Source organism: Neurospora hispaniola (assembly GCF_033458365.1).
Source record: "Neurospora hispaniola strain FGSC 10403 chromosome Unknown B0T23scaffold_12, whole genome shotgun sequence".
Taxonomy (NCBI): Eukaryota; Fungi; Ascomycota; class Sordariomycetes; order Sordariales; family Sordariaceae; genus Neurospora; species Neurospora hispaniola.
Window position 1 is genome coordinate 297,982 of NW_026944417.1, and position 19,705 is coordinate 317,686.

Below are 19,705 nucleotides of genomic sequence, written 5' to 3' on the forward strand. Positions count from 1 at the left end.
CATTTTGTCTGCTTATTCTCTTGATCGTGTATTCTATACAGAATAGTTCTTACTTTTATATCCCCAGCACTTTTCTCTGAACCTTTGCCCTCCAAAGAGCCAAGAGAACCTCTTTCAGGTCAACTCAATTTGTCGGTAGCCTTCATTTCATTGACTATCACGTGTTGATGTACTGCACAGCACCAGTACCCTATGAAAGACTATCCCACAAATGAACATAAAGAGTCCGCACAACATATTGCACTATTCATTTCTCATATTGGTCACCAGTTGGCCGTAATACATGTGAGTGTCCTACGCGTGTCCAAGACGCAACATGCAGCTCAAGCTTGTGATACTTCACACCCCAGGTGTCAGCATAGCAAAGACACTGAGTGTCACTGCCGTACATCACTCGACATCCAGATATGTAGTACACTAGCCATCTGTCCCTGAATAGCCTCCGTTCCATAACGGAGACACCTCGTTGTTGACCGTCGTGTGCATCACCTGGTGAAGATGGATCTACAAACAGCTCCGTTGCGTTGGTCCTAGACAAGACAGACCGTTATCCTATAAGAGGTACGACAGCCGGGTCCCTGTAGGTGATCCTTCTTTAGCGCGTATCAGACCTCCGAAGGCCAATGGGAGAATCTGACGCCATTTAACTCGGTTGAATGATCCACGCAAGGAATACACACTAGATGTGAGACGCTATTCCCCACCAGTTACTTAGCGAACGACGGCTGCTGCTGATGAGCAGAGGGGGTCGTAGTGTAGGTCAACGTCTCAGCTGTGTTGCACCTAACCTACCTGGTGACCTTCAAGCATGATTGCGCGTTCCGTTGGCTGTAGGTGCTGTAAGTGATGCGGTGATGCGGTGATAATCCCTCAATATGTACACTAAGACGACGATGATCAAGTTGACGTGACTCCGAACTCGCATGGACTCCGAGACTCACCTTGAGCTTATTATTGATCGGCAGCAGCAACGGCCTCGGAATCTCCCGGTGCCCAGACGGGTGATTGTCTTGGGTGATGTGATACTGCATGTCTTGCGTGGTTTATTTGCATTGTAGTGGTTGGTCTTCACGTTCACGCCATATCGCGACTTCACCGAGGTAGCCTAGCGCGGCGGGTAAGGTATGAACTCGCGAATCACAGGCTCACAGGTTGCTAGTGTCTGGCAAGTGAGGGTGGGGGTCAAGACTAGAGGTAGGGAAGATAAGAGGGCGTGTGCTGCGGATCAAACAGTGAGTGAAGTGCCCGGCCGTGGAAAGAGTCGTAGTGTTGCAGTGGTGGATAGCAACGAGGTGAACAGAAGGAAACTTGAGTGATCAAAGCTGAGGTGACTCGGAGTGACGGAGTAAATGTCAAACTTAAGGTGAACCTGAAGGTCACAAGCACGCTCACGACACTCGGCAAGAAGGAAACCCAACACCATCGGAACATGTATCTCCTCTCATCATCTGTTAGAAGGGGTAGTAGAGCGATGAAATTTGCCATAGTCAAGCATGGCGCCCACTAACAGAGGTACAAACATGTGTCAACGTCGGTGATCTCAGTCCTTTGTTGTTTCCTCATTGATGTGATGAGTGAGGGAATTCCAAGGACAGAACAGGAAGGTTACACTACACTGCCTACCTACGGTTGCTCCCTGTCGAGTCAAGTGCACTTCACTGCCGTAAGAGAGAGGCTAAAGCAAGAAGGTAATGATAGTGGTGGGAGCGCTTTCCAGTAAAATGAAGTTGTCAGTGATGGGTTGGGGTAGCTATCATTCCTTCCGTCCAAGTCGGTCAAGAAAATGAGTTTGATACGGTACAGTGCGGATGTCGGCCTCAATCGATTGCTTCTGTTGAGGCCAGGAAATGAGGGTACTAACCGCAAATAGGTGACTCTACCTGATGACGCTGGAAAGACGTGAACAGGACCAAATGATGATGCAAGGTGGATGTGCTTCACTTGAACAGAAGGCTCCGAAGGCAGTTTCTGTACCAAGAAACATTTAGAAAGCGAAGAGAACTGGTGAAACCCAGGGAATCAGCAATTAGCATGACCGTGTAGTCGATGACGGCAGTGTGCTTTCGTGAACCATGTTGTCGTCACCGCTGGTGGTGTTGTGAAACGAGGTGGCAAAAATGGTTAGCGCAATTGTTAGTGCGAAGTCACTCTTGACGTCCAAAAGGCGGCGAGGTGACAGTGCCAAAAGTTAAAATCCAACTGAGCCCAAGGGTCGTCAACGACAGGGGTCCTGGCTCAGGGCTGGTAGGACCCTGGAGCGGCGGCGGCCTGGTGGTGAGCACTGTGTGTGAGAAGGACTTTGACCGGGACGGTGAACAACGGTGAGAGACCCTTGATGTGACCACCAAGACACTGACCAACCGGGCGAAGGGCTTCCGACGCCACCCGCGCCATCACGCCGGGAATTAACCGACGAGAGAGATAGCGTCGATGTGGATCTTGAAACCGACGTCCAAGACCAGATTCGGTTTCTTGTCGCCAAGCTCGCCGCCAGAGCCGCATTGTAAAGTTTGCCGCAACACCATGCCATCGAGGGAGTGTTTGGATCGTGATACCTATCTCTGGTCAGTGATAGTCGGCGATGATAAACCCGCGGATAAGCAAATCAGGTACCACTGCAGCGATCACGGCATTTCTCGCTAAGCCTACTTGAGGGATTGATCCCGTTGACAAAGGACCTTGATCAACATCCAGCCCTCTCAAATGTAATGCACTCACGGAAAGCCGTAAGCCTCACAATGTACCAACTTTGTCGTTGTTCCAATCAGCATGGCGGGATCTTCAACGCTATCACGGTCCATCTCTCGACGGACCCTTCAGCCCTTGAGTTCGGAATGCAACAACAACATCAAACAATACAGTGCGCAGCTCATTCCAACAGCAACAAAAGATACGATGAACCAGCCGATTCCCGAGGCAACACAATTGCAAAAGTGGACTTGAGGCATCCTGAGAAAGGCAGAAAGGTTCTAGTGCAATATCATATCCTTCTTCTTTAGACACAATTGGTTTCTCCGACGGATAAGAAAGGTGCATAACCACGGCTAGCTCTTGTAAGATATGTAGCATCCCAGAAACCAAGAAGAGATTCCTGGATATAAAAGTCAAAAGGAGGTTAAGATCGACCTCACCAGGCGCAACAATCGACCGATTTGTGGATTCCAAGGGGATGAAGATCGTTCTTTTTGTGGATTAATACGACGCTGGAAAGCGGTTGTTGGTTGGGCGTTGGTTGTTCCGTTCCTTGGATCTCGATTGCCAGGGACAAAACAATCAACATGTGAATGAAGCCAATTCCCCAATTGGGTCGGTTGCATTTTCCAACCGTGTTTGTCTCTTTGAGATGTGAGTTGATCCGTGAGGGAGGTAATGATAGGCGTTTTTCACGGCCGTGATTGCCAGGGCACAAAACACACAAAATATGAAGATCTCTTGGTGATATCTGCGACTTTTGTTTGTTGCACTGCATTTGATAAACGACACAAGCAGCGGGAACTGGATCAAATCAAGGTCCATGAATGGAATGCAAAGGGAATCTTGGCAAAATCTTGGCCGGTCCCCACTACGGCATGTCGAAGAACCATTGGAAAAAGGGGAGCGGCTCGGTTAGCAGCTCCAGGAATATTGATTGGTGCCTGGCGAACTCTCGGCGCCAACAGATTCGAATAGTGTACTCGCGTCGGAGAAGGACCGAAGCCGAAGTGAACCCGGTACGGAACGGCGACCGCCGACGCCATATGTCTGTGCTCCAGTCCCTCCCTCCTTTTCACGGCCGTGCCGGGTTCCCGGACACGACGGACGGCCCCTCTCAACGGAGACGGAGTGGAGTGGTCCGAGCGGTGTCCGACTACGAACAGCTGGCGGACTGCCGGTTATTTCCTGCTATTTCCACACGGCGTCTTGGCGTTCGGACGCTACGGGATACTACGGGATACCCGACGGACCAGTGGAGTGGAGCTCAGTGAGTGCCTGAGGGTTTGTTTGTTTGTTTGTCGGCCGGCAACAGCAACGGCCCGGGCACCATCAATCCCGCCAACGAGGAGGGAGGTTGGTGATTCGGAATGGCACGTCGAATGGAGCAAGGACACAATTCACACTGTCGTGGTTCAGTTGTTACTAGCAGCTTGACAACGAGACGGCCGGGGCGGACAGGACACTGCTCTAGGCGCGGCATTGTGAACACTTCACCATTTTCAGACTGACAACACAAGGGAATGGTCTTTTTGATGATGGTGATGGGAACATGATGCCTTTCCCATCCTCATCTAGCGTCGTCTACTTGTTCCCCCAAGTTGGATGCCACGCGGCCATTGCGTCTACATAGTACTATGTACCTAGGTACACACCAAAGTCGAAACGCACCAATGCAATGCACAAAGGGTTCTTTGCTGCCTTGCTGTGATGGCCAAAATCATCAATTTCCCACGCGCCATTTTAGTTTTCCTTGATGTGTTTTTTGTCAATTTTCTGATCTATCAACAGACATCCATCAGTCAAACTTAAGACAACGATAACGACAACGAGGTGAACAACGAAACCCTTTCCAACCCGCCAATTTCACACTGCGAACCACTGTCGGGTCCCCGCCGCAAAAGTTGAGTCCCACATCTATCCCGCTTGGCGCCATCGCCCTTCCGCTTCTTCACGCTCTCTGTGGATTCAAACTCACCCTTGCTTTGCTGCTGCGGGTTTCTGATTATGCAAAATGACATCAGTGTGGGTTTATCCTTATGGGGCGGCTTTGTTCACCAAGTGGGGGGCCGTGTTGTGGATGCCTGTCTGCTGCTGTCCACAAAGGTTCTCCTCACCGTGCCCGGGAGGGGGGAAAAGGTTTCGTTGTTGTCGAAGCCATCGTGAAACTCAAAGGAAAGGGTTCAGGGGGGTGGAGAATGGAGAGATTGGGAGACAGAGTTTGTCATGGGAAAATAGTAGGTAGCCAAAGGCATAACGAAACATGAGACACTTGAGACACTGAGGCAGCGAGAGTAAAGCACAGTCATGTATGTACCTAACTCCAGAAATGGGATGAACACATTTGCTGTACTCGATGGATGCTGCTTGCATTTCGTTGTGTTCACTCGTTGTCAAAAGTCATGAATGCAACGCTGCGTAGGTCGGTACGTACTAGTACTGTGTAAAGGATGGGTAAAAACGGTTGGGCGTTTTCCCTCCGTTTTGCTAGTGTAGGTAGTCCTGGATTCCCATCGTCCTGGTCGGTGCTTGGGTCTTGAACCGTGCTTACTGTTTGAATGCCACGGCGCGGGTGCTTAGACGACATCAAAGAGTCCGAGTCGCGTCACCCCCAAAGAGTCGGTCCGTTCAACGCCCTCTTATCTCGATGTTATCTGTCATATCGAGATCTTGGGGGTCTTTTTTGATATCAATTGCCTTGCTGTCTTTTTTCGCCTCTCACGACGCAGGCCCATAGAAGCTGGTCATTGCTTCCAAAGCCTGCTGCTTCGACACTAATGGTCGACGAGATCAATAAGGTATCATCAGGATCCATGACTTGACCGCAAGAGCTGAATAGGATTCCATGGGCGAAACTCAGTTCCCACGAACGAGTTTCCACAAGCTGTGTTCACATTCGTAAAAAGTTCCCCGTTCGGATAATCAAGGTTTAAACTTGGATTGGACAATAATGGCGGTGGTGGTGGCAAATCATTGCCTTAGGAGGTAGGGACTTGCGTAGTGTAGATGGTTCTGGTACTCGTCGGATCTCCCGACGCCAGCCACCACCACTACGACGACTAATTGCCGACGTGATAGACAAAGTTGCTGACATGATATGAAAACAAGCAACAAAACAAGCAAATGGATGAGCCGCATTGCGCAAACTCTGATGCTACCTCTACGTAGGTACACCACTAGTGTAAGCCGGCACCCACGGCAAGCCAAGCAGAAGCCAAGCAAAAAGTCATGAAAATGTTTCTTGGAAGAAAATCCTTCAAACATATCGTCAAAATGCTTCCAATCCAATGAACGGGTCGATTGCGTTGGTAGATACCCTTCACAACCTGGAAGAAAGTAGTGTACTGTATCAAATCGCCAAGGATCACGGCTATCGCTCGGAGAGAGAACGCAGGGGCCACTATCCGACGGACACCGGCACCGCAGCGAACGAGCGAGTTTTCAGTTCTGTTACTGTACATGGAGATAGCTAGCTAGCTATTTCCCTGATAGTTTGTGAAAAGATTGGAAGGAAGTGAGGTCAGTTTGGCATGATTCTACTGTTGTGAAACATTTTTTTTTTCCTTTGCAAATTTGCTTCCCAGGTTCTTACCTGGGCAACAACGAATATCATGGATGTTAGCAGTGTAGACAGTGTACACGTGTAAGGATTATGGGCATTCGGAATTCGACACCCTCTCGAAAAGTCGAAAGAAGTCCCGCCCATCCACAATTTACTCCTTGGCACGGCTCTTGGCACATTCTTCACATCTTGAAACCGCGCCTTGGCAAGCCGGCCCCTCCAGCGAGGTGGTGCCGCCTGGGTCATCCGTGCGGCTCGCGTTGTTTGGCAAGGTGGCATCCGCCAAAACACGCACGGCTCTTGTGCTCAGCATGAACCAAGCTGAACAGATAGGGATGACCCTTGCCTTAGGTGCGGGCTGATAATGACGACTTTGAGAAAAGAAGGTTTTGCTGTCAGCTTGTCGTTGAGCTGACTTTGAATGGAATGCGTTCACAACTTGATTGGGTTACGGAGAATATTGTAAACTGTGATGTTTTGTGTATCCTAACAACTGACATCTAAAGTGGAAAAAAAAAGATGCTGAGCTCTAGTGTCTAAATGCTAGATCAAACAACATGTGAAAAAGCTAGATGAAAAGAATTGAAATGATGGGAAAAGGAGAAAAAAGAAGAAACATCTTTCATCCTGCTCCTAGTCACATCCTCCTCGTCCTCCTCTCCTCCTCATCCTCGCTCTACAAGGGCTCATCAACCCTCGCGGTATCCAAGTCCCAAACCAAAAAGTGAAACCCTTTAAACGCCAAATGGTATGATATCTCCCAATTCCGAGATTCCGCTGTCGCTGCCAAAGCGAAGGTATATATATCCAAGCCAATCAATGCCCTAATAACCAATGATCATGCTGTAAACAACCACACGCGCTGCCTGCTGCTTTCTTTTTTTCCATTTACTCAATGGCAGAGGCGTTGATGTTAAGAGGGTTGACACGGTCGTCCCACTTGAACTTGAAGTCATCACCAAGCTCCTTGCGGCACGCAGAAGTGACGGCCTCCCAGACGTTGGCGAAGACGCCAAAGTTGGCCGGGTTCTCCTCGTCGTTCTCACCACCCTGGAAAACACCGGTGCGGACAAGGCAGGTGTTCCAGCCGTAGAGGTTACCACCGACGATATCGGAAGCCGGGTTGTCACCGACCATGTAGATGTTCTGGGGAATCTTCTCCTCGCCGTGGATCTGCTCCATCCAGGAAGCAATCACCTCGTCGGCGTACTTGTAGGTGGCCATCTCAGGCTTGCCGTAGACAACACGCTCGAGGTCGACGCCGGTAAGAGCCTTGTACATGGCCTCAAGACCAATGCGGAAGGCGCCCTGGCTCATACGAGGAGTAGGGTGCTCGGTAGGGCAGAGCAAATCACCCTGGGAGAAGTAGATGGGGATGCGCTGCGAGACAGGGTCCTTGGCAACAGTGCCGAGGCGACCATTCTCAGATCGGAGAAGATCGACAATGATTTGCATGTCGGTAGCGTAGTCGCGGGAGTCGGAGAAGACCATGATGGCCTCGATGTTGGTCTTGGTGAAGTCGCGGGGACGGGAAGTGGCGCGCTCCTCGTCGGTGAAGACGCGGTAGGGAGCGATCGAAGGGTCCCAGGCAACAATGTCGTTGGGGACGACAATGTCCTTGAAGCCATACTCCTCAGCAACCTCGCGGCACTTGTAGCCCTCACCACCGACAACAAGGACGGTGTTGTAGTACTCGGCCAAGGCGCGCATGGGGGTGTGCGACTGGATGAACTGGTCGGTGCTGATGGGGTTCTGGAGGATCTTGGAGAGCTGCTCGGTACGGGCAAGCTCGGGCTTACCAGAGCCGTTGGTAAGGAAGATGTGGGGAATCTTGATGCCAAGCTCGTTATCGCCGTTGAGCATGTCCAAGACCTTCTTGCCCTCAGGGATCAAACGATCACCGTGGACAAGGACACCATCAATGTCGAAGACAAAGCTCATGTTCTTGACCTTCTCGACCTTCTCAGAGTGGATGTCCTGAACACGGTCGGCCAAGAACTCGCGCGTAGGCTTGAGAGGAAGGGTGCCGCCGCTGGCTTCCTGGAGAGCCTCGGCGACGCCGCCGGGGAAAGTGACGCTGCTGAGACGAGACTGGCGCTTGGAACGGGGGATGGGAAGCGAAGCGCCGAACGAGTTGCGGGAGAGTCTGCGCTCCTTCAAGGATGGGGAAGCGGAAAGGTTGTGCATGTAAAGATCGGCGTGGGCATCGGGAGACCTGGTTGCCGGAACCTCAATGGTGTTGTGGTTGGCGACAGAAGGAGAAAGAGGGATGGTGAGCGAGTCTTGGCGGGAGTTACCACGAGTCTTGGCAACGTTGAGCTGTTGTGGCTGTTCCTGCTGCTGCTGCTTTTCGACACCGTCGAGGGCCTTGATTTGAGTCTCAGTTGGTGACTCTGGAGGAGTGTGGGGGTTCGTCTTGGTGTTTGGGTTAGGAATACCCACAACGATATCGCTTTGCTGACCGGACATCTTGATGGATGGGGTATCAGAACAAAATATTTCAAAGCTGAAAGTAAAATAACCGCGGTTTTAAGTCTTCAAGACTGTTCGATGTTTGCTGCTGGATGGATGAAGAGACGCAAAGATGAAAACGCTCTACGTTTCGCAAAGTAGTGGTATCAAAGTTGAAAGAGAAAACACAAGAGGATTCGATTGCTGATGATGGCGGAACAATATCATCATGTTGAGCGGCGGGGATCAGTGTCTCTTATATGTCGCCGTCGGTAGGGTCCAAGGCGATAGTATCATGGTCTTGGCTCCTGTCATGGTGGGTGTGTGCTCTTTGGACCCCTGGGATGCTGGGATGTCCTCCCCATCAGACCAACCACGCGAGTCGCATTCGCGAACCCCTGATCTACTTCTGACAAAGGAATCCATTCTGAGGGTGCCGTCTGGCGCCAGGCGTCGATCTGAACCATCTCAACCGAGCAGGTATCGCCGCAAGATCTCCAGGATGACGACAGATAGGGCAACTGCAGTGATGTTAATATGGCCGTACCCACACAGTGTCGTGGCAGCCAGCGCAGGGCCCCCACGGATTGGATGGCATACACAGTGTACACTGAAGCCATCCACATTCAGTCCGTCTCCAGCTCCGTATTGCCCATCGGACCATATGTGGCCCCCCTTTCTTCGCATGCTCCGTGCATTCACCGTTGTCCTGAATCAATCTCCCACACGGGCTACCGTCAGTTTGGAGCGGACACAATGTGGATTAGGAGGAGTTGGAGGGTCCTACGGAACGGAACACGGCTAGGACGGTTGGAGCATAGGCGGCGGGCTTGACCATGTCGATGTCGTCAGAGGCCCCAGAAATGCTCAGATGTTGAGGGTCCTGGAGAACGGAGATTCTGGACAAAGAAGGAAAGGGATTGGCCGTCCTAGCAGGGCGACAAGTGGGCAAAATTTGTGGGACCGTTTGGCCACTACAACTGCACCACTGCGCAGCGCTAAGACAGGTGGCAGCAATCAGGAGACGACCCGGCACCCGGCACCCGGCGTCCGGCGTTGGCGCTGCCGCCGGCTTGACCGCTCACCACCCAATTTGGATATGGTTTTTTGCCAACAAGTGAACCTTGCTTGCCCCGACCTTGTCCGTGTGTGTGTTGCGTTCGCCGCCGTTGTTTGTCCGTTGTCCGTCGGTTGTCACGGTAGCGTTGCACTCTCACCGACGAGGCGCCATAACCGACCAAGCAAGGAAGAAGGCACCAAACGGCACCAGAGAGACGAGAGAGAGCCCAAAGCGACGAGGTGAGTGCTGGCTCCAATGACAGCCCGGTGCCTGAAACTGACCGACAGTGATGTTCCATGAGGACCAAACATCAACAGCCAAACATGACTCGCGGAGGGCGAAGATCTCGAGAAGATCGGGGGCCGTAACGGGACAAGCTTCGCCTTGGCGCGTCCTTTTGTCATCCGTTGGAATGCCGGGCGGTCCCTCCGTCTGGCACCATGTCGGTGCTGCGTCCGTCCTGTTTTTGTGAGACCTTGTCGGCGTCCGACAGCGACAGCCCACCTCATCCCCGCCGCACGTGGGGCTCCGTGGGTCCTCCGTGCGTCATCGGTGGACCCCTAAAAATGCCGCTGGCGACCTATGCACTGAGGACTGACCCAGCACTGATCCAACGCTGCGCTGACCCAGCGGCATGATGCATCGACCTCCTCACTCAGTGCAGTGCCGTGTCAGGATGAAGGATACCTTGGCAGGCCGCTGCGAGTGGCCCCGAGGGGAGTTGGCCACACCCGACCTCTCTTCGCTTGTCTTTGTTTACCGCTACGAGTCTCGACAGGGAAATACGTGCAGATGAGCAGCTGTGGTCGTGTAGACCTCCGAATTGGATTTAACTGGCGCTTCCCGTGGGTTGTGTAACTTTTTGACGCTATACCCATCCTACTGCATCTTTGCTCCTGCAATTTCTCTCTCTCACTCATCATCATCAGCATTCATCCATCATCATCTTCTTCACCAGCAAACACAGAATTCTCTCATCAGCCTTGGCTTTTGACGAATAATCCCCCCCCTCCCTTCTCCATCACAAAACAACACACAAGAAACCACCTAGTCAAGGATTGCTCCGACAATCCGTATATCATCATCTCCTCCAAAATGACTGGATTCACCGCCGCCAACACCACCTACACTCTCAACAATGGAGTGAGAATCCCCGCTGTCGGATTCGGCACCTTTGCCAACGAGGGTGCCAAGGGCGAGACCTACGCCGCCGTCAAGAAGGCCCTCGAGGTCGGGTACCGTCACCTAGACTGCGCGTGGTTCTACCAGAACGAGGACGAGGTCGGCCAGGCGCTCGCCGAGTTCCTTGAGAACCACAAGGACGTCAAGCGCGAGGACATCTTCATCTGCACCAAGGTGTGGAACCACCTGCACGAGCCCGAGGATGTCAAGTGGAGCTTGCAGAACTCGCTCGACAAGCTCAAGGTTGACTACGTCGACCTCTTCCTCATCCACTGGCCCATTGCCGCCGAGAAGGACGAGGCCACCAACATGCCCAAGATCGGCCCCGATGGCAAGTACATCATCAAGAAGGACCTCACCGAGAACCCCGAGCCAACATGGCGGGCCATGGAGGATCTCGTGGATGCCGGCAAGACGCGGTCCATTGGTGTTTCCAACTGGACCATCCCCGGCCTGCAGAAGCTCCTCAAGTTTGCTCGCATCAAGCCGACCGTCAACCAGATTGAAATCCACCCCTTCCTCCCCAACACGGAGCTCGTCGAGTTCTGCTTCAAGAACCAGATCATCCCCACTGCCTACTCTCCTCTCGGCTCGCAGAACCAGGTCCCATCGACGGGCGAGCGTGTCCGTGATGACCCCACTCTCAAGGCCGTTGCTGAGCGCAGCGGGCACAACCTTGCCCAGGTGCTCCTCGCCTGGGGTCTCCGCAGAGGCTACGTCGTGCTCCCCAAGAGCTCGACCCCCTCGCGTATCGAGAGCAACTTCCAGATTCCCGTCCTCCGCGACGAGGACTTCAAGGCCATCCAGGAGGTTGCCAAGGGCCGCCACTGCCGCTTCGTCAACATGAAGGACACTTTTGGCTACGATGTCTGGCCCGAGGAGTCCGACGGCCAGCTCAAGCAGGAGTAAATGTTGTGTCGTGGAGTTTTTTGTCGAGATGATTTAATGACTGGGATGCGGGCGTGTCAACGGGAACGGAACGATTAGAGCGGTTGGATAGCAAAATTCCTTTGTATTGGATACCTTAGAATGATAGACATCACTTGGTAGATGGTCAAGCAAGCGGGTGGATTAGTTGCTCTTCTCATGTGTGGAATTGGAACTATTTTCGAGTATCTGTGTGTTGAATGTTCTATTGTGATTTGTGACGTCGTTATTCATGTTCAACCTCAGTTCTCATCTCTTCAGTTTCATTGCTCACAAAGTCCAATCAAACGAACTGAAATCGAAGTCTTGACTCGCAATTGTGAAGTTCGACCAGGAACCGACTCATTGATGCGGACAGTCCCGTCCCGCCGGGTGCTCCTGCCCGTTTGATCGCCAGCACAGACCTCCCTTTCTGCTCACAATCGCCCACCTTGGAGTGGAGGAGCGCGGTTTCCATCTCTTCGCGATTGAGATCATCCCTGATTCCACTTGACATTTTCACCTGCGTTTCATATTGCGCCTCTCATTTCCCCCGCCATCATATCGCTCATCACGGAAGCAGCGACCCGCCAAGCCGATTCATGATCAATCTTATGCCAAGAGAAGGAACACACTGACGAGGCCATCCGCCCTCGATCCTCACACTTTCCTCCGGTAAAACTCCAGCTGATCGTCAACACCACGAAGATGTACCGGAATACCTCTATGTTTTGTCTCACTCTCCACGACCTACGTTCGCGTTTCTATCAGCTAGGCCAATCGATCATTTGAGGCCTCCCAAATACTTTGGTACCTAGTTTTGTCACTGTCAGAACAGAGGCTGAAGAAATAACTTCAACTCATCAACGTGGTCCATGAAACAAACACTGAGCACCTTGCAAGCAAGACCTTGGTTCACTCTCCAATTAACTTCTACTTCCATTCTGCCGCATCACGCTCCTTTTTCCAACTGCACCACATTGTCAGTGACATTCCCCACGAATACCTCAACCTGGGTACCCTCTCCATTTCTCTTCATCATCCACCCGTCTGTCCCCGCCACCCCCCGGTATCTCCAGACTCCAGCATCCCCCATCCTACACTCAAACACTCCAAACCCCTATCTGGTCTACGTACTTCCACACTCCTCCACGACCAGGTATCAACGCCCTCACCCTCCCATTTCCCCTTTCCCCTTCTCCTTCCCCTTCTCCATCCACCGTCACCCAAATCCACCAATGCGCCCACCAACATCCCTGCCCCCACCTCCACGGCTTCAAACATGCACAGCACACATCACATAGCATGACCGGACAACTCGACATCCAGACCTGCCTTTCGGGAATTTTACCGTTCTCGTCCACTAGCTCTAGTTGCTGGTAACGAAGCTTATTGGAGTTGACGAGCTGGTTGAAATAGACCTCGAGAGCAGGGAGTTTATCTCGGCCGTCGGAACAGGGCCAGCAGCAGACGGAATTGTGGCGGAGGCAGAATTCGGTGAGGGGAGAGTAGGTTTTGGGGGGTGGGATGGGTGGCGGTGGGGGAAGTGGTCTGGGGGTGATGAGGTCGGCGATGGTTGGGCGGGTGGCGAGCCAGGCTTCGCGGTCGAAGGATGATGATGGTGGTGGTGTGCGTTCTGGCTGCATTTGGGTGGATTGTAGAGGATTCGCCCTGTCTTTGTCTTCGTCCTCGTCTTCAAGCATGCGTTGTAACTGACTGAGTATTTGGGTGGGATTGGGTTCGGGGCGGTAGCCTTGTGATGAATCGCTGTTTGGGCCATGTGTGGTTGGAACCATAGGAGGATGCATGCCATTGCTTCCGGTATCGTTCTCGTGGGTTGGGGCATCCAGTGCCAGCTTGCGGCGAGTGTCTTCACAACAAGTGGATCTGTTTGAGTCGGGGACGTAGGCGGCGTGAGAAGGAAGTGAAGGATTGGTGTTATCATTTCGGGAATTGTTACGTGCAGCGTTGTCATCAAGTCCGAGAAGTTGACGAGCTGTGAGGCCCGATGAAGTCTTATCCGCTGTGAAAGACATTGTAGCTGCCTTCCAGCATTCCTTCGGAAGTTCAAGTAACGCCGACCGGGTCTTGATTGGTATAACCTGTCCTTAGGTTGAGTTGATCAAGGCTTGAAGACCAGTAGACAGCGCTCTCCAGATATAAGGTTGGTAAAAGATACGTCCCGTCAGGATGAGATGATGCGATCTCTTGTCGCTCATGTTGGTGACTGGGCAAATGCCGATGCGCATACAAAGAATGATTGTTGGTGTTGGACGTGGCCTTGTCCCTGCATTTATGTGAATGTTCTTTGTTTGCGATGTGGGCTATTGGCCCTAGTCATGGCCCTGGGCAAACGAGTACTATCGTTGGATGACTAGTCTTACGATGAAGGTATCGAATGAAGTGCACGTAGTGTAGTGGCCGATTGTTGGTCATACAAGCAGCGAAGATAGATCAATGATTTTCTGGAAGCAAAGAACCACTGCCATACAACAACGTCTCGAGATGGGAGATGGATAATGGGAAGCTATCGACATAATGATCACTAGAGGTATAATTCGCAAGCCCGGGTGCTATAACAGCTGCTCACAAGTGTTCCTTTCTGGCCAATGCGATGGTTGGTCTGATGAGGATGAATCTTGTGACAGGATACCAGTTCTGAGGACCCCTTGTTTCCAGTGACCCAGTACACCTTCCCAAAGTACATCTCTCGCTGTAATACACACCATCTTCTCTGCCCGGCAACAGCAATCACCCTCCGGTCTCTATACTAGCCAAACTCGAAGCAGCCGCAACACACGCACCCAAAAAAAAAGCAAAAAAAAAAAAAACCACCAAAAAAATGGCGCCCAACTGCTTTATTAGACAGTCGTCTATACCACAACAAATTTGGTTAAGACGAGAGCAATGCCTCTCCTTGTTCTCTTACATTTCCTTAGTTGTCTTGATGGGCTTTCCGAACTCATCGAGATGTTACGCTACTGCTTTGCCCTTCTGCCTACGTGTGTCCGGCTCGAGCGACGTGCGCCGCCCCTTCTCTGTTTTGAGTCTCTCACAATGCCTGTTTCAGTCGGAACTGTTCCATCAACATTCGGATTTAGGATCCATTTTCACCTATCTTAGATAGAGCTTGACTTGCCGCACCGTCCCCAATATCCTCATGCACCCTTTTTGACTTCGCGCACCCTATGTCAGCTGTCATAAATACAAGTCGTTTTCACGTACAAATTCCCGTATTTTCAATAATTCTAAACATTTCAGTGCACCAACGTAGGAGGGTATAGAAAGAATTAAATACGATAGATTACAAAGTATAAACATCCTCTTATTAATTAAGTAATTAATTTGGGGGGGGTATAGATATAATCGGATTAAGGATTTATAATTGTAAAGAAGTAGAGATATACCTTTGATTGTGCGGGAAAGAATCGTATTCTGAAATCGTCAAAGTTTCATCGACATATGAGTAGATATTACATAACGTTTTAAAAGTGGGTTTTACTATACAAAACGCGGGACTTTACATATCAGCTATCATCGGTTGGCATGTGGGGAAAAAGGGGGGCGCGAAGTCAAAATAGGGTGCATGAGGACATTGGGGACGGTGCGGCAAGTTAAGCTCCTTAGATAACGCTCGTATGTATTTATACCTACACCTTGGTTCATACACCACTACTATCTTGCTCCGGGAGATGGTTCATCTCACTTTGGATGTAGCGCGGGTCAGAGCTAGGGCGAGAGAATCGTGCGGTGTTTCTGCTGAGCTTGGTGACATGGCTGGGGGATTACCTATGTTGATACCTTGGCCAACTTTTTAATTGCTATCCAATGAGGCTGCAAAGTTCGCAATAGGATCCGCGAAGTTAGGGGTGCATCTTAATAGTTGCGCTGCCGCTGGGCACAGTTCCATTCCTTGGCACGTGTGAGTCGAGCATATCATCCAGGAGAAACATGGCGAATCTTACCGCTTTGTTAGTTGAGCCTATCGTAGTGAAACTAGTTATATATGCCGTAAGGGTTTAGCTGGATATTCGATGCTTATGTGCTTTGTAGTGGTGGAAGTAGAGCGAAATACTTAAGAGGCAGAGCCTGTTGGTACCGTAGCGGAGTGTACGACGGAATGCCAACGTTTTTCCGGCCAAATCAATCGTACAGGTAACCTTCTGCTATATGTTTAGGATAAAGAGGATGGAATGCCGAAACTTGGTGTTTTCCTGCCTGTCGGCATCTGCGAGCCGTTGTTGCTGTGGGTTGGTTAGGAAAACAATTGGAAGGGGAGAGATAATATCGCGCGTTATACTACACCTTCGGGGATGCTTAGTAGCTGGAATCCTTTAAATGTACCGTAGAAACTCGCCAGATTGGCAAACCTCTACTGCTAGAAAACTAGGTTATTTGGGCAGAATAAGTAGAGTCCTGTAAGGTTCACGTTTGGCTTCCTGCACAGAAATGTGTGTGTGTGTGTTAAGGTGGAGGGCAATGTCACTGGTCGGTGGCTTGTTAAAATTGCACTCAAACTGGGCCAGCAGAGCACATTCGGTATGCTGCCTTCTGTGCTTACTGTCGGGCGCTCAAAGAGTCTTTTGCCAATCTGGCGAGTCTCTACGGTAGGCCAGAATTCTTACTGTGATATGCCGGATTCTTACTATCTTGAGGGTCCCCAACAACTTGATCGGGCAAGGCAAACATATGCTGACCTTTACAGCGTTGCTTGGTATTGGTCCTTTGGCGGACGATGGATGCTTTGTTGCCCAGCCGCCAATACCTTCTGCTGTCTCGCATCTCGAACAAGGGTCATCCAACGAAGACGGATGGTCGCTTCTGAATTTGTAGGAAAGGCGGGACAAGCGGAATGATTCGGGACACGAATGACTGCAGGAACTTGTTAGTCGCATGAGAGGGTTGAAGGCAGAGAGGACAGGAGCAGGAGCAGTTGGAATGTCGTCGTGCTGCGGGCCCGAACGCCGACTCACCAAGCATTAGACCCACCCCGTCCCAGTATACCAACCAATCAGATATTACACATCCGGTGGTTGTTTTCCGCTTTGGGAAGGCGCGAGCAACGACGGGGAAGCTGCGTTCTCAGCGTTCCTTCTTCCCACCGACAACTTCCTGCACAAGAAAACCCAAACCAGTCTCTGCCTGCAGTGCTTTTCAACAACGAACTTGATTTCCTGATGGCAACGGACCTCAGTAACAATCGCCCTTACTCCCGTCAGCATCACAATACATCCATGAATCCAGCAATCACCCTTTAGGACACTGCAGGTGCAAGCAGCCAGGACAGCGCACTTCAACCTGCCCAGGTAATCCCTCGTGTCTGTGAGTGGCACGAGGGATCCAAAGACAACGCTCCTACTCATCGTGCGGTTCAACCTACAGGTAGTTGCCTGGAAGCCATGGCTCACCTTGTTCTTTTTTGCCCTTCTCTTTCAGTACTTAATTTAAAGGTTGGCTTCCCTGCGACAGAGAATGACAGGATTCTTTCGCTCTTTTCCCCCATACTAGTATCAAGCCGTATGCTTTTTTTTTTGGTTTCTTTTTTCTTTTTTGGAGAACAGTGAATACTTTAGACAACAATCAGTAAGTCAGATCAGCCAATCCATCCATTCAAACGCAAGCTGACACTCTCATTTCACCAGTCCCACCAAGTATCAAACTTGTCTGTTACCACTCACCACAAATGGCCTGACACCATCATGTCCCAACCACAATTTAACCTCAGCCTCCCCCCCCTACCCAGGGTCTCCATCTACCAACAAGCCCACGCCCAAGTCCTCAAAAAAATCGGACCAACCCCTGATCTCTCCGCCGAAGAGCGCATCCTCTACATCATGGACCTAATCCGTTGCTCCATATGTTCCCGCCTCGGTATGATGCCTCTGTGCCTGAAACCGGGATCTGTGACCTCGGAACACGTTCAAGTTGCGATCATGAGCTTGGGACAGCCAAAGGTATGGAAGTCAGAGAGGGAGAAGTGGATGGAATTTGCAAAGGAGAAATTGGGAGTTCGGGTTACTGAAAGGGTTATCGTTGCTGAGGATACTGAGGTGACGGAGAGAATGACTTCTGATGAGTTGGTGAAGAAAGGCGGAGAGGGAGTCATGATTGGGAATACACAGGGGAAGAGTCCGGCCAAGAGACTTGATGGCGACAAGAAGGAGGGAGGAAACAATGTTGAGGAGGATGAGGAAGCTGAGGAAGCTGGAAGGATATCTTAGAAGGAGATCCTGGCTGGGTTGAAGATTGTGGACATGGAAATGGATTCTTCGAAGACGCTTTCACCGGATAACTTTCCTCTGATCAGGTCTTCGCTGGAGTTGGTGGAGTATAGGCTGGAGCACATGAAGGAGGTCTTCGTACCGCTTGTCGCTCGGATTAACAATGCTTTACTGGATGAGAAGGGGGTGGAGCAGAAGCTGGCGGCTATGGAGAAAGGGCTTGCTTCGAACCAAGTTGACAAAGAGGGAGGAGGAGGTGAGGAAGCCTCTAAGAATTTCATGCTGTTTTCGCTCGAGTACAAGTCTCTGGTCGCGAACTTGACTGCTCTGGAAAAGCTGTTTGTTGAGCATGGTATTCCCGCGTACGTGTCCCCCTATTATTCTACAGAGGAGAAGTTGGATTCCATGGAGCAGATGCTTGTTTCCGAGATGGAGACGATGATCTTGAACGAGAGACCAGCTATGAGCACAGAGGTCCAGTCAAGGTTTAGGCCTCTGATGGAAAAGTTGGCTACCCTGGAGAAGATGTATACTGCTGCGATGGGAAAGGCAGTGCGCACTTAGTGAAGGAGTTCCACAAACACTATTATTAATCGATTTCAATTGATAGGCAGGGCACCGAAGATAGTATTCCAGGCTTCCAAAGGCTCGTGTAATCGAAGTGTTCTTTTCATTTTTTAATCTTCTCTCAGACATGCCAAACTCTTGCCGCATTCGAAGACAGGCATCAAGTGATCAATGCTCAGCGGTCGTCGTTTATAACGAGTAATGATACATGTCGTGCCGACAGCATACGATAGCACTTCACCGTTGAGCTTCTCTGTATGCAGCTTCTCAATATCCTTGTTGGTAGCCACGTCGATCTCGCTTCTCCGGAATCGCCTCGAGATACTTTAACCACAGTTGCCGCCGAGTCTCAAGGTCGGGTCGCCGTAGGTCAGCGCAAGGTATATGCGAAACTTCATCGCGGCATCGAACGACCGGACGCCGCTGATGGTCAGGAACACGATCCCTGAGAAGTACGCGACATGCTTCTGGGAAGGGTGTTGGTAAGTATAGAGAGACGTCACTAGAAGTTGGTATAGTATGGTTCCAACACGGAGGATACGCACCGACTACACTACAAGGTGTTTCGGTTGGCCTTGTGACCTTTTGTGCCGTTGCGTTTCTCCGGGAACACATCATCAGCTTCATCGAGTAGCACGGCTGCCTTCCTCTTCGGCTATTTCCATTTTGTGGCGTAGTGCGATAACTCTTTGAGAAACCCCTCAAACGCAAGGCCCAGGCAGTTGTCTCGGTTTAACTGTCCAAGTGAGCAGAATATCAGAGGCGGCCTCTGTCCGTCGAAGTGAGCATGGCGTACTGGCCATTGCCGTGGCTGGTTGACTTGCCTGCCGTCGTTGTCTTTCCAGATCCGCCGGGACTAACATGTAACGATAAAGCCAGCCTCTTGCCCTTTTGCGTCTCTTCGTCCTGGGCATTGTCAGGGAACATCGATGCGGTTCTCAACGAGCGCTCATGGGAGGCGTTTCTGGGTATTATGGAGGAGCAGAGACTCCCAGATATCTGGCTGCTAGTCGATAAGTCGAAGACAGTTCAGGTAGTGCCGGCGGAATGTTTTTTTTTTTTTTT

At 51.1% G+C, this 19,705-nt stretch overlaps 6 protein-coding genes across 6 annotated transcripts; 3 read left to right on the forward strand and 3 right to left on the reverse strand.

Moving 5' to 3' along the window:
• Positions 1-7,061: 7,061 nt before the first annotated feature.
• On the reverse strand, positions 7,062-8,827 carry B0T23DRAFT_53254 (HAD-like domain-containing protein). Its single transcript, XM_062841412.1, has one exon. The coding sequence runs from the start codon at positions 8,720-8,722 to the stop codon at positions 7,142-7,144; it is 1,581 nt and encodes a 526-aa protein (XP_062688003.1). The 5' UTR covers positions 8,723-8,827; the 3' UTR covers positions 7,062-7,141.
• Positions 8,828-10,566: 1,739 nt separating this feature from the next.
• Positions 10,567-12,176, forward strand: B0T23DRAFT_53271 (NADP-dependent oxidoreductase domain-containing protein). The gene has a single exon (XM_062841413.1). The coding sequence runs from the start codon at positions 10,860-10,862 to the stop codon at positions 11,853-11,855; it is 996 nt and encodes a 331-aa protein (XP_062688004.1). The 5' UTR covers positions 10,567-10,859; the 3' UTR covers positions 11,856-12,176.
• Positions 12,177-12,785: 609 nt separating this feature from the next.
• B0T23DRAFT_436919 (uncharacterized protein) lies at positions 12,786-13,888 on the reverse strand (the record flags this gene model as incomplete). Its single annotated transcript, XM_062840594.1, has 2 exons — positions 12,786-12,822; positions 12,990-13,888. The coding sequence occupies 2 exons, from the start codon at positions 13,886-13,888 to the stop codon at positions 12,786-12,788; spliced, it is 936 nt and encodes a 311-aa protein (XP_062688005.1).
• A 3,663-nt stretch (positions 13,889-17,551) lies between these two features.
• B0T23DRAFT_327648 (uncharacterized protein) lies at positions 17,552-18,073 on the forward strand (the record flags this gene model as incomplete). Its single annotated transcript, XM_062835633.1, has 1 exon — positions 17,552-18,073. One exon carries the CDS (start codon positions 17,552-17,554, stop codon positions 18,071-18,073), a length of 522 nt encoding a protein of 173 aa, XP_062688006.1.
• Positions 18,074-18,112: 39 nt separating this feature from the next.
• On the forward strand, positions 18,113-18,637 carry B0T23DRAFT_433284 (uncharacterized protein; the record flags this gene model as incomplete). Its single annotated transcript, XM_062840434.1, has 1 exon — positions 18,113-18,637. One exon carries the CDS (start codon positions 18,113-18,115, stop codon positions 18,635-18,637), a length of 525 nt encoding a protein of 174 aa, XP_062688007.1.
• Positions 18,638-18,855: 218 nt separating this feature from the next.
• Positions 18,856-19,650, reverse strand: B0T23DRAFT_436926 (uncharacterized protein). Its single transcript, XM_062840595.1, has 3 exons — positions 19,437-19,650; positions 19,186-19,295; positions 18,856-19,142 (listed from the first exon to the last, which is right to left on the reverse strand). The coding sequence occupies exons 1-3, from the start codon at positions 19,565-19,567 to the stop codon at positions 18,967-18,969; spliced, it is 417 nt and encodes a 138-aa protein (XP_062688008.1). The 5' UTR covers positions 19,568-19,650; the 3' UTR covers positions 18,856-18,966.
• Between the last annotated feature and the right edge of the window lie 55 nt (positions 19,651-19,705).

Bases quoted from the DNA above. Each gene is read 5' to 3' on its own strand.
- B0T23DRAFT_53254 (XM_062841412.1), bottom strand. From the start codon at position 8,722: ATGTCCGGTCAGCAAAGCGATATCGTTGTGGGTATTCCTAACCCAAAC.
- B0T23DRAFT_53271 (XM_062841413.1), top strand. From the start codon at position 10,860: ATGACTGGATTCACCGCCGCCAACACCACCTACACTCTCAACAATGGA.
- B0T23DRAFT_436926 (XM_062840595.1), bottom strand. From the start codon at position 19,567: ATGTTCCCTGACAATGCCCAGGACGAAGAGACGCAAAAGGGCAAGAGG. The intron at 19,296-19,436 runs GTACGCCATGCT...AAATGGAAATAG, and splicing joins ACCAGCCACGGCAATGGCCA to CCGAAGAGGAAGGCAGCCGT. The intron at 19,143-19,185 runs GTGCGTATCCTC...ACCAACTTCTAG, and splicing joins AACACCTTGTAGTGTAGTCG to TGACGTCTCTCTATACTTAC.